Source organism: Protopterus annectens, chromosome 9.part0 (genome assembly GCF_019279795.1).
Source record: "Protopterus annectens isolate FY-2018-M chromosome 9.part0, PAN1.0, whole genome shotgun sequence".
Taxonomy (NCBI): Eukaryota; Metazoa; Chordata; order Ceratodontiformes; family Protopteridae; genus Protopterus; species Protopterus annectens.
Genome location: NC_056743.1, coordinates 1,031,142,488 through 1,031,157,272, shown reverse-complemented (window position 1 = coordinate 1,031,157,272; position 14,785 = coordinate 1,031,142,488). Strand labels below are relative to the sequence as shown.

At 36.1% G+C, this 14,785-nt stretch overlaps 1 protein-coding gene across 1 annotated transcript in view; it reads right to left on the bottom strand.

Annotated features, from left to right (window-relative positions):
* Window positions 1-11,396, bottom strand: part of LOC122811769 — a 268,660-nt gene extending 257,264 nt beyond the window's left edge. The window contains exons 1-2 of the mRNA XM_044083825.1: window positions 11,174-11,396; window positions 6,087-6,192 (exon numbers count right to left, since the gene is read on the bottom strand). Of these exons, the coding sequence (XP_043939760.1) occupies window positions 6,087-6,192; window positions 11,174-11,300 (233 nt within the window). The 5' untranslated portion in view covers window positions 11,301-11,396. The remainder of the gene's footprint in view (window positions 1-6,086; window positions 6,193-11,173) is intronic.
* Window positions 11,397-14,785: the final 3,389 nt, after the last annotated feature.

Here is a 14,785-nt window from a genome sequence, read left to right as displayed (position 1 = left end):
AGACAGCCCACATCTCAGATTGTCTCTCTTAACATTTTGGCGGAAACTTATTAAAAACTAGTGACAAACATTCATTTAGTAGTGTAAATGTATGTAAACATGACAAAACCTTCACAATGTATTCCACAGACCATTACAGTCTCTTACTTCTTTTCAGAAAGAGAAACAAATTGAATCACAGCTTGCCATTAAATCTTCAGATATTTTGACTGGTTATGAAACAAAACATTATAACTGACATATTTTATGAATAGAGTATGTTCCTGAATCTGTGGTGTGTCAGTGTGATAACTATGTCAAAGGTTATACTAACTGCTTTCAGTTTCTCTGTGAGAATTCTGTGAGCTGAAGCTTCTGAAGTAATTCATGGACACTGTGCATGAGACAGCCCACAACTCAGATTGTCTCTCTTAACATTTTGGCGAGAAACTTATTAAAAACTAGTGACAAACATTCATTTAGCAGTGTAAATGCATCTAAACATGACAAAACCTTCACAATGTATTCCACAGATCATTACAGCCTCTATGTAAGTGAAATTAAGCCCAAAATTACCAACAAGCAATAAAACTCAACATTCTTCTCCCAACTCAATTTTCATACAAATCCTATTATTCACTGTGCCCACACAATCAAAAGCATTTCTATATATTAATAAAGAAAAGAAAAAGAGAGTAGAAAATAAAAGGGAGTGAGGCAGAAATAAAAAAATGTAAGAGAAAGCTGTAAGAAGTATATACAATGGAATGTTACTTACTGTTTATATTAATAGAGTTAAAAATAAAACATATTATTTACTCTTATTTAGTTCTGATTATTATTAGTTAAAGCATAACATATTATTTACAAACAAGCATAAGCAGTATAATCAAGAAAGTATAATTAGAAATAGCATTTGAATAACTTAAAAACTTTTACAAGGAATAAATATGTTATTATTCTATTAATGATATTTTCATTACTGTTCTCTCCTGCCCTCCCCACCCTTTACCCACTACATAATCTAAATAGAATGTCATTGTTTAAACAAAGAAAATAATAAAAGGAGAAGGAAAAAAAAGGTAAAGATAAAAAATGTATCAAATTACTAACCTTACTTCTTTTCAGAAAGAGAAACAAATTGAATCACAGCTTGCCATTAAATCTTCAGGTATTTTGACTGGTTATGAAACAAAACATTTCTTTGCACATAGAGAATAACTTTGATTAAATCTTTTCCAAAATATTTGTGGCTTTCTGGAAATGCAGGAACTATATTCAAAAAGATTAATAATGAACTAAAATGATGAGAAAAAAAAACATATAACAAATCATTTGTTTTTTTAGTCTCTTCTTCTTCTCTGAAGTCTTCCACAAAGCTTCAGTTGCCAATCTCTTTAATGAAGAACTAGCCCATTCCATTTCTTCTATTTTATCCAAAATCCTTTTTTCTTTGACAAACAGTAAAGCAGAGTCTAAATCATCAAAAACCTTAGGACCATCAGGAAGGAAGATTTTAAGCTTGGCAGGAAACAGAAGGTATGTTTTAAACTGTGCTTTTAAGCTCCCTTATTAGTGGCAGAAAAACTTTTCTTTTAGCTATTACCATGGAAGAATAGTCATTGTCAAAACGCACAGTTGTCTCATTAATCTTAACAGGAGCTTTAGCCCAAGCAGATTTAAGAACCATCTCTTTATCAAAAGATGATAGAAATCTAACTATAACTGATCTAGGATATTTTTGTTAGAGTTAGTATTAGCTATAGATCTATGTGCTCTTTCGATACCAAAAGAGAATGCTTCTGGTAAGTCTAAAGTTTGAGGGAGCCAAGTTGTTAAAAAAGAAGTAATATTGTTACCTTCAACATTTTCTGGCAGTCCAAAAATCCTAATGTTATTGCGCCTAGATCTATTTTCCAGGTCATCCAGCTTTGTTTGTAAATGTGTATTTTGTTTCAGCAGAAACTCAATGTTGATTTCCTCTTCTTGGATTCTATTTTCCATGTCATTCACAGCTTCTTCTATGCCTGTCATCTGGATCTTCTGTTGTTGCAGGTCTGTATGTAACAGGTCTATTTGTTTTGTAGTTTTTTCTATGAAGGTGTCTATTTTAGTATCCATTTTATCAGTAAGTTGCTGGATTATAATTATCAGAGACTGAAGTTCTTTCTTGATGCTGGAGTCTTGAGAATTTGTCTTACTGGAACTCATTTCAGACTGATAAACTGACAGGAAAATTTCCACAGTGATTTCTGACAGGAATATTGTTAAGATTTCCTTTCTTTTTTAGATATAGTTCAAGAACTATATAAAACAAACGTATTTAGAAAAAAAATTACTTCAAAAATTAATTTTTAAGTAATTAATTCCTGTCAGTGTAATGAAATTGGTGGAGCTGAAGAAATCTGCTGCTATCCTGTGTTCATCCTTGGCCACGCCCCCTGTGCAGACGAATTCTGAGTGAACCATGACTGTATAAATATATGGAGAATTGGGAACAGCCGAAAGAAGATGATGATGATGAGTATTGTAAAGCAAAGAAGACCGTCACCTATATGACATGTAAGGAAGTAGTTCATATTTACAATCAGTGCTTTAGGGGCAGAGTTGAGTTAAGAAGCAAAAAACTAATTATTAGTTGTGTAAAAGCAAAACAGCAGAATTTCAAATATTACTATGTATAAATTTGGAATTTCAAGTGATCTGTGGTTCCTTAAGCAAATAAGAAAAGATGATTGTTTCTTTTTATCAAAAACAGACTAAGGTTTCCACCATGAGTGGATGAAAGTGAATGCACCAAGGATCTGAATCCCCAAAATGCATTTATCGAAAAAAGGCCAAAAATCACTTTTTTAATGTGTTTTTTGGGTTTTTTTGTAAGGGAACAAGCCCTCATGCACCCCCAATATGGGGGGCAAGCCCCTACACACTCAAACTTGTATATACGAACTCTACAGTTGTACCAATTCAAAGAAGGGGGAAAATTCCCTCAAAAAAGGCAACACTGTTGGCAGAACTCAGTGTCAATGATTTCCTATTCCAGTCATCATCATGCAACTGAAACTCCAGTGTTCAGTCTTCGCCCACTTGTAGGTTACCCCTGTATAAGGTCTGTAGTAATGCAAAAACTACAAATGTGTCTGTGTGTGAACAACAGCTTAAAACCTTTTTCAAAAATCATTATTAAATTATCACTTAAGAGATAGGCACACATATATTAACAGAAAGGGAAACAAACCATATTAACATCTTTCAATTTTGTGCATTTTATATTATGGATATATTTTCTTTAACAATTAACATTCATTCCAACTTTAAATACACTGCTTAATTCCCGCCTTCCCTTAAAACTCTCTCATTTTTCTTGAGCATTATCATGAATGCCCTGTTCCCACAAATTCCATTTATTTCTATGCAATTTACTTCTTATGTTTTCTAAAGATCCCACCTCCAATTCTTTTGTCACTTTTACAGTATTTACTGATGCAATTACAATTGGTTTAGACTTTGATTTCTATTTTTTGGCTGTCAACAGCATTACGCTTGGCATTACCTTACTGTGTCTAGGCAATTTACCTGCTGTATCACAGCTTAAAAGAATCACTTCCTTAGTTACAACCATTTGCTCCCCAACATTTTTAAAATCTGCCAACTCATACTCTCAAAAGAAAGTTTTGAGTTACTGCCACTTTCCCATTACACCGCTAGCATTTGCTATTTTTTTCAGGAAAATTTCACTGAAGTCTGCTTGGGACATAAAAACAGATACGCAAACATTTCCAAGCAAAAATCCAAAACATTCTGGAGTTTGTTGCATACTTGGCAGTCATACAGATGTCCTCCCATTGTTCCTTTGTAAATTGCCTTTCCAGTCCCATATTTTCTATCCTCATATGATTTAATTCTTAGTTACCATGCAATATATTATGTTCCCTATGAATTATTCCTTTTTTAAAAGCAGCTTCTGTTCTGGACTCATCTAAAAACTCTTCCAGGACTGATCTTTCACTTAACCTTCACCCTATACCATCTTCTTTGCCTACACTCTGATATTAATCCCTGGTAGGGAAGGCAGTCTCTAACCTCAAGTCCAAACTTCATCTCGGTCTCATCCCACTCTATTGCCTTCCCTTCTCTAGCTGTTTGCTCCCATTACCTTGTTTTTTTTAAACAAGCCCCAGACCCCTCTTACCTATTTTCTATACCCCTACTTACAGTCATACCTATTGGAAAATCACCTTTCTCCATTCCAGTTTTGGAGGAATCCATGTATATCTTGATTTCTTCTCATGACATTAACAAAACGTTGAGTCACCAGGGCAAACAGCAATGAGCAAAGTAGTTATGAGAGCAGACTGCAATACAGACAGACTGATTTTTGAAGAATACTGCTGACTTTTATGCAGACTAGTTATAACACTATTAGTGATTGTGACAATAATAGAAACGGGTTTCCACCAACACAATTCCATTAAAAAAAAAAAAAAAAATCAAAGGCTTTTTTTTAGCTAAAGACTTGGCAATAACAGTGGGGCATTTACTTGCTAGTCTGTTATGAATACTGACTTATTTTGTCTTGCACTTTCCCTGTAAATACAGCTTGCTTGATTTTGGTGAGCAAGTTGATTTTTTTTTTATTGATCACTGCTACATTAGCCTCGGTTATAGCCTGCCAAGGATAATAGTTGGCCGGCTTCCAAAGCTTCAGGGCACCTTCCACGTACCTAAACTGTCAAGTGGCTTAGCTGCTCACACACAATAACTAAAGAATTATAACCATAATAATGTACTTTTCACGACAAGCCACTTCATAGCAATAGATTATGATGTGGCACAATTTTCTGCTCATCCTCAGTTTCCTCAAGAATCCCCCCCCCCACACACACACACAGTCTTTACGTGGGAGGGTATACCACACACACACACACACACACAGTCTTTATGTGGGAGGGTATACTACACACACACACACACTATGTGGGAAGGTATGCTACTTACATACAAACGCAGTCTTTATGTGGGATGGTATACTACACACACACACACAGTCTTTACGTGGTAGGGTATACTACACACACACACACACACACACACACACACACACACACAGTGTACACACACTATGTGGGAAGGTATGCTACTTACACACAAACACAGTCTTTATGTGGGAGGGTATACTACACACACACACACACACACACACACACACACACACACACACACACACACACACACACACACACAGAGTCTTTACGTGGTAGGGTATACTACACACACACACACACACACACACACACACACACACACACACACAGTCTTTATGTGGGAGGGTATACTACACACACACACACACACACACACACACACACACACACACACACACAGTCTTTATGTGGGAGGGTATACTACACACACACACACACACATACACACACACAGTCTTTATGTGGGAGGGTATACTACACACACACACACAGTCTTTATGTGGGAGGGTATACTATATACACACACACACACACACACACTTTATATGGGAAGAAAGATTCCCCATGCATACACAATACTTTCATGGGAGGATGGCCTTCCCACCCCAGGTAGCAAACTCTTGAGGTTCCTAGATATTTTGTAGTCATGACGACCAAGAAGTACAGGTGGTATTCGCACAACTACTGTTCGATCGTATCTTACAAACTGTAGTCAACCATTTCTGTTATGGCAAATGTGGTCTTAAACAACTAACCTAATGCTACTTAGAAATTTGTAGGAACACGTTTTGACACATTTTGATAAAAAGTTCAAGAACAGTGGGGTGCTGCTGATGTGAGAGACTTTCATGAGGTAATTTTAAGAAGCACTTCAAATCATGCAAAGAAAAAAAAATACAGCTGTATGGAGGGATCAGCTTGAAAAAAGAAAGAAAACAGTAGCACACTGACTGTTCACTGCTTAGAAATATAATCCTGTTCCTTCCCAAACAAAACTATCTACCAATTAAAATGGATACAGCCATACTTAGGGAGTACTGCAATAACAGGTGGGGGTGTTAGTCTCATCAGGAATCCCCTTTTCTTCATAACGAGTGAATGAATGAATAAACGAATACAAACCTGAAACTCCAGGCTGTTACCATCCCTGTCTGTACATTTTGCCTCAGGTAATTTGTATTAGTGTGTCTCCGGCTCAAGTGTACCAGGAGCAGAAAGGTACCAGATCCTAAAAAAATGAAAAACATGTTCACTAGAACTCACCTACGATAACGAAAGGCTGCATATCTCTGTAAAAGCCACATGTGATAGGATAACAAACAAGTAATTTAATATCTTAGCTTTCTTCCAAAATAATGGCCCCCCTTATAACTCTACTGCAACAACAGTGCCAGCATTAAGAGCTATATCCAGGTGAGCTTCTGCCAAGCTGTTTACACAGGAAAGGGCTAAAGCACAAATGCATTAATTTTCAAAATGATAACACTGGCTTGTACTTGATTTTCACTTCTGCAAATTTTTGTTTTAACTTGCCTATTTTTATACAGGCAGACAGACAGATCCATATAGCATGTGAACTGATTGACTAAAAACTGTTAGACAAAAATAAACTAGACTGGCTTCTCTGAAGTATTTTGCATACATTACTACTTTGAAACATATCCAATGAAAATGAGAAAAAAGAATAAATCTGTGAATTGTACACCATACAATAAATTGAACTCAAATTATCAGGTGCTGCGGTAGCGTTGTCGCCTCACAGTAAGACGTTGTCCTGGTCGATTCTCAGCTAAAGCTTCTTGTGTGTGGAGACATGCATGAATGGGCGTACCTTCGTTGAAGGTTGTGCATCAGGGCCGGCAACTCGGCACGTAAAAATCTACTGCCAATCATTAGCGGACTGGAGTTCCGCTGTGGCGACCCCTAACCGGAAAAAGACGAAAGACAAAACACACACACACACACACAGACACACACGCACACACACCATGATTTGTAGTTACACCCAAATACAGCCCAAAACAATGTATCACAAAGAATTTTCCAGTCAAAAATGCATGTGTGTTCCAGTTAAAAAATAAAAAGAAGAATTCAAACTAACATCAAGTTATGCAAATGCACAAACCCAATCATTATAGTTCTGATCTAGGTTTAAAAATCATAACAGATGACAAATGGTCAAAGATTTTGTTCTTGTAACGAACTTCCAAGGCCATTTCACGGAAATGTAATAAGTGAGGACCATGACTGAAACAAAGCTACAGTGCATGAACATAGGAATCAGCCCTAATACGACTATATAATGTAAAATGGCAATTCTGGTCTAACAGACAGATGTACAGACCTGTTACAAAGCAAAGATATAGTGCATTAATGAAATAATTAGTAAATAAATACGGGCACCATAACTGATACCCTGAATATTGTAATGTTAGAGTAAACTGAGAATCTTACTTCCTCAACACTTGGAACATACAGGTATACAAAATGCATACATAAACTACAGTGGATATAAAAAGTGTACATACCCCTGTTAAAATGCCAGGTTTTTATGATATTAAAAAAAATGAGACCACAATAAATCATTTCAAAACTTTTCCCACCTTTAATGTGACATACAACCTGTACAATTCAATTGAAAAACAAACAAATCTATTTAGGAGGAAAATATAAAAAATAAAAAATGTACAATAAGCTGGTTGCATAAGTGTGGACACACAAGCTAATACTTTATTGAAGCACCTTTTGATTTAATTGCAGCATTCATTCTTCTTGGGTACACACCTGCCATCAATTAAAGAGACTCTGATTAATCCCAAATAAAGTTCAGCAGTCCTAGTAGGATTTTCCTGACATTTACTCAGTTGCCTGCTACAGCAAAAGCCATGGTTCACAGAGAGCTTACAAAGTATCAAAGGGATCTCATTGTTGAAAGGTATCAGTCAGGAGAAGGGTACAAAAAAATTTCCTCAGCATTGGATATACCACGGAACGCAGTGAAGACAGTCTTCAAAAAGTGGAGAAATATGGGACAACAGTGATGTTGCAAAGAATTGGATGTCCCTCCAAAACTGATGAAAAGACAAGACAAAAAGTGGTCAGGGAGGCTGCCAAGAGACCTACAGCAACACTGAAGGAGCTGCAGGAATTTCTGACAAGTACTGGTTGTGTACTACATGTGACAACAATCTCCCATATTCTCCATGTCTGGACTGTGGGGTAGGGTTGCAAGACAGAAGCCTTTTCTTAAACAGAAAAACATCCAGCCCTGGCTAAAAATTGCAAAACAATACATCAAGTCTCCCAAAACCATGCGGGAAAATGTGTTATGGTCTGATAAGACCAAGGTTGAACTTTTTGGTCACAATTCCAAACAGTACCATTTGGCATCAACAAAAAAACACCATCCCCACAGTGAAGCATGGTGGTGGTAGTATCCTGCTTTGGGCTGTAAAAATATATATCTTCCCATAAATTAATAACCTAAAACCAAAATAAATATTCTTATTACAAGATGTACTGGAGTCTTGTAGACACTTTATTAAAGGATTAAATTGAAAAGAAAGGTTTTAAATGCTAAGAGCTAATTCTATAATTTACTCTTACCAAACCCATAAACCCAAAAATATAATTAATAGAAAGTTAATCAAGGCCTAAATAATATTAAAATGTCTCTCCCTTCTTATTTCTTTTAAATACTGAAATGTACTCATGGTGACGTTATGATGTAAATAGGTATAAATAGTTGTGTTGTTATAACATAAAAATGCCTTCATAAGTGTGCAAATTCAAAACATTGTATTAACATGCAATTATACAAACATATGGTATTATAGGCAATTATATGTACACTGTCACTTTTACCTTCTGTATTGAAGGTTTCTTAATTTTATATTGTATGTATTGTGTTTTCATTTTTTTCTTTAACTTTATGTTTTTCAAAAAGAAATAAAACTTTATATTTGAAAAAAAAAAATAAAACAATGACTAACATGTAGAATGTATTAAGTAACATATCTGAACAAAAAAGCCATGTGAGTATCAAATACATAGTTGCTTGCAGTTTTAATTTAAAAACTGCAGGGAAAAGTAGCTGTAAACATATCAGACCATCTCAACCATATCCAGCTTTTAATCAGTCATGGAAAGTCTATAATGGAAAAACAGATTTTCCTACAATGTGCGACCGCAAAAAAGTGTGTTCAAAACTTGCAAGTTACTGAACATAATTATAAAAACAAATTGTTTGCAAGTACTGATCAATTGAAAGTACTTGCTAAAATGAAACATGAAAATGCAAAGACTATAAAGTATTACTGGCAAAGCAGAATGTTAGAAACAAATACGACAGAATCAGGAATTCAAATCAGACAGTGGGCCTGCAAGATAAGAGAGAGTGAGCTGTGTATACATTATTAATCTATTCTAGCCAAATATAATAAAACCATGTAACCAATATATACCAGAAACACTTATTACTTCTTTAAAATGATTAACCTATCTGGAATTAGCATTTAATTTTAACAAACAAGAAAGGGATTCTACTTTATTTAGCCCCAGCCAAAACCCAGCTCCCAACCGCAACTGCCAAAGTAACTCTGCTTTTTCCAAAAGTAGTGGCCATGCACCACCTCTTCCTGACACTTGCAAAGTCTCCAAGACAATAAATTTAAATTTATGATTGGTATTAGAATTTATATGCCTTACTAAGGCATTTGTTTCATTGTGTGTACGAATGTCACTAAAGATATATATATATATATATATATATATAAGGACTTCTGCATTCTACCACCAGCCTTCCTTATTACCATAACTGGTTCATTCATACATGTTCTGTAGTCCTCACACATGTGGTTTTGAGGCGCTACCATTCTACTTCACCTATTTTTTCCTCTTGGGGTGCTACAGCTTTGAGTAATTCCTTGAACTGTTGTACTTTCTCTCCAGTGAACTTCCAGGTCTTCAATCTGGACATTGTTGACCTTAGAACCTTCTCTGGTCACTGCCTGCAGATGATTTTAGCAACCAGTGGTTTATGCTGTGGGGCCAACAATTTCACTGAGAATGACTTTGCAATCACCGATTCTACCCCCAGTGCCCTTTACTTACTAGGGGGAAGACTCTTCTATCTGTAAATTTTCAATACAATGCTTTTATGTTGATGCTTGAGACTATCAATGTAAATTTTACTGTACTGACTACTACGCTATGTATGCACTGCAACTGCATTATTAAATATGTTACGTTTGAGCTTTTCTCCCAGGGCCTCCACTGAAAAAGGGCACCTATGCCCAGTCGGACTTTCCCAATAAACAACTGCCAATAAATAAATATTTGGTGACAGGGATCTGAGATTTGTGGAGTGTATTAAACACTAATCAGTTTACTTTTTAGTTTTTTTTTTTTTTTTTTTAATTAAAGGTTATTATCCATGTAAGCAATCCAATAAGCAACCCAAAAGACAAAGCTACTACGATGGTGGTTATGTGTCGTGAGGTCTATCCTAGTGTTCAATCTGGGTCTGGCCACAACCCCTTACCCTCCCTATTCAACAATAATCGGATTTGTAAAGTCACAAAAGGGTGCTCTTGCAAACAGTATTACAGGATAAAGACCTGAAGCTGGGGTAACACACTGGAAGGGTAGGAATGAATGGCTGTTGACAGTTCACTCATGGGTAATGGGTGGTCTTGCTCTTCTGTGCTCGCCAACAGACGTTGTTGCGAGCACTGGAATTATGTAAGGACTTTAACTCGCACTGTTTTGTAAAATATATTACATTTTATAAGGCACACAGCAAAATTTAGAAGCAAAACCGGTGACGAACAAGAAAATCAAGGACACTTTTGGCAGACTAGATCAAAAACATTTTCTTCAACAGACTTGCATCTCTCTTCAACCTTAGAGTAGCCAATTCGCGCAGAAATTCTAAAGTATGCTAGGAGAGTAGTTAACATTTTAACAGCGCACTAGAAATAAGAAAAGAAACTCGCCTGACCTTTGCCACACAAGACAGTTGCATAACAAGTTAAAAAGGAACTGGGACAAAGGTAGTGAAATCAGAACCTAGGGATCAAGCATGTAAAGTACAAAAACGTTAACTTTTAATGTGGAAAGATAAGCCCGTGAAAAACAATTACGCTGACGGCTTTACTACAGCATAAACATTGTCTATTTTTATTAAACCAAACTAAAGAAGGAATTACCTGCAAGATCATAAAATCGCTCAGTGCGAAGCAGAGCTGCCACAACCCACAAAACCCACTGGATTCCAAAATCCACGGCAGCAAACTTCATCAAAGCATTGCCCATTACGGATCCTATCATTAGCATTGAGATCACTAGGGAACTAAAACAGAAGACCTGTAATACATATAAATACTAATCTCTCTACACTAACCCGAAAGTTGACTGGGGTGTTTTGCCACGCCCATATTTGTGCACGTTACGCTAACGTAAATGATACGTCACTCTCACACCAACAATTTGTATTATTCCTATTTCGAAGCTGGGGTCCGCAGATACTGTAGGTAATGTACGGTGTTCAATGCTGCATGGGGTATGCACATAGCTCTAAACTTTACATCTGCAAAATGAGGAACACTGCCTTTCGTAATGTGGAACAAAGGGGCAAAAAAGTGGAACACAACAAATGGCTTACTAACAATTTTAAACTAGGAAGCACTTGGGAATGGTTAAAATATGATACTTTTACTTACAGAATAGTTATTTTAATTAAATAATATATTTCCGTTTTTTTTAATTGATACAAGTTTGAAAAAATGCCAACACTACATTTTTGACAGACCCTCTCAGTGTGGAACTTTGGGGCATACCTCTCAAGTGTACCTCATTACGAGGAATGTTCCTCATTTTGAGTCTTAAAAAGTCCATGTTCCTCAAAAGTTCCACATTGAAAGGGTCTGTCATACAATCATGTTAGGCATTTCTAACTGATGTCCATAGTAAATAGTAATGAACAATATTAATTCATCATAAGTACTTCTTATAGTGTAAAGTAGCACATTGTAACCATTCTATGACCTTCCTAGTTAAAGTTGTTCGTAAGCTGTTTGAAGATGTTCCACATTTTGCCCATTTGTTCCACATTTTGAGGGGCTGTGTTCCTCATTCAGGAGATAGGAGGTTGAGAGCTATGCTTTGGGGAACATGAATGTTTTAAGACCCCAAATGAGGAACGTTCCTCGAAATGAGGTGCACTTGAGAGGCATGGATGCGTGTTACTCTCTTTTTATTTTCTCCAAGTCTTTTAGGTTTCTAATACCATGATGGGAACGGACCCCATTCCTTAGTCAAAATATAACTAAAGTTCATGAAATTAGTATTGTTTCAGTCTTTGATGTTAGCCAGAAGTGGTCTTTGTAGCACCTGCAATGTGCCCAGTAGTGACTCCTGCAATTGGTACAGAGTTACATAATCAGTAACATATCTAAGCGTATCTGTCAACCTTTAAGAGCAAGAAATCTGGACAAAGCCATAATTAATGGGGAGACAAGGCCCAAAACAGGGACATTTTTAAATATTGGTCTTACACAGAAAGCTTATAGAGAAACAAGTTTTGCATTAGCATGAATTTTCCGAAGCCTATGAAGTCTGAATCTCAAATATCTTTCATTATTTTCTGTCTTCAACCTTAAATTATTTGCCAATGATTTGCCAGAAAACAGCAATTTTATGAGAAACAAAACAAAAATGTGAGGCACAAATCTGGACATTCTGCAAAAATCTGGACATTTCAGACGTATCTAAGTACCACTGTAAATTCTTTTTTATAACATCCGTTGTTCCTACTAACATTGGAACTGTCTGGATATCCTTCTTCCACATTGCTCTCATTTCTGCCTTCAAATCCTGGTATTTTGTGACTTTGTGTTTCTCTGTAGGTAAGACTCACTGGGTGCAGCAATTTCAGTGATCAATGCTACTTTTGTCTTTTTTTCGTGGACTACTATATCTGTTTTTCTCGCATCTGTTTTTTGAACTGTTGGTAATGGGTCATCCCGTATGATATAAACGTCATCATTTTCTATAATATTTTGTTGCTCGTGTTTCCAGTGTTTTTCAGCTACTTCAGTATAATATTTGCACAATCCCTAGTGCAACAGTCTTGCCACATTATTGTCTTTCAGTGTACAGTCCTTCTGCCATTAGCATATCAAAACCAGCAATAAGATGTGCGACTATTTCCAATTCTGTTTTACAAAACCTACATTTATCTGTTTCTCCTATATGTTCAATGGACTTTGTAAACCAATGTGTACGCATTCCACTATCTTGGGCCATCGATATTAACCTTTTGTCTTTTGTTTAAATTCACCTCTCCTTAACCATTCCTGCATTCGATCCCGATCATCATGAGGTTGTTCCAAGACTTTTCTATACTTGCAGGTATATTAATCCTTTTTCCACATTTCTTGCCATTTCATCTGATCCTTCACCTTATATTCTTTCTTTTGTTTTTTGACACATTCAGTTGCTGCCTGATTTTTATCTACTTCTGGTATAATTTCCATCCCCGCTTGACATGGATATACTTCTGCTAAACTAAGCAGGGAAGTCATCTGAGACTTATTCTCATGTTTCAAAACTGTCATTATATTTGGGTCTTGTGAGGTTAGCAGATATGTAGGCAGTCCCATGATTGTAGATCTATACATATGATCAGTTTCGAGGAGGCCCATACCTCCTTCTGAATGGGGACTATATAGTCTTGGTATGCAGTGATTTTTTTATAAATCATTTGATGAACATGAAGCATCCTTTTTGTTTTCCTGTCCAACCTATCCAACACCTTTTGGGGCCAGTCAGTCACTACAAAACTGTAAGTTATAACAGGAAGAGCAAATTGTTTTATAGCTTGGACTTTGTTCCTAGATGTCAATGCTATTTTCAGTATTAATTTAAGTCTTCTAAAATATTTCTTATTAGGTTTTATTCACATTTGTTCATGTGTTTTTTTTTTGTTGCTGTTTCATCAGTTCCCAAATATTTATACATTCCTTCTTGCTCAAGTTCTTTTATATCACATTCCTTCCCAAACTGATGTTTTCTTGTTGCTGCAGCTTTCCTGCTTTAAAGGTTGCTTTTGCACATTTATCAAGACCAATTATATTGTTATATCATCTGAAAAAGTTAACCACTTGAAGTTGTGCTTTCAGTTCATCATCTGATGAACTATGCAGTTTTAAACTATCTACAAAAAAAAAAGATGAGAAATCTTTACACTTTGTTATTTTCTGGGAACCAAATTGTAGCCATGTCCTAACCTGTTAAGTAGACAGCTTAATGGGTTAAGGGCAAGACAAAATAGTAGTGGTGACAGAGTCACCCTGGAATATCCCCCTTTGAATTTTTATCCCTGGAATAATAATTTGTCCTTTATCATGGCTTAACTGCAAAGTGATCTGCCACTCTCTTCAAGAGAAATCTTGATGAGTGGATGGGAGATCGTAAGTTTACCCCAGGGGTCACATCTGTGTCACTGCTAGACAGGGGCACAGTAAACTAATTCTATTATATAAGGGGACCTTCATTGTGTCACTACTAGACAGAGGCACAGTATTCTAAATTTATTCTGTACATTTTTTGTACCATTTCATGGGGTGGCAAAAGCCACATCACTATGGCTAGGCTTACAAATGCCCCAGGGCAGATAGCCTAGTACTATACTATGAAACTATGAAACTATTTCATGGTCACTGTGATGTAATCAATTAGTGTAGGTTGTAGCGTATACATTTTTAAGCAAGCACTCTTTTATCCATGAATGTGAGATACTGTCAAATGCTTTTTTTGTA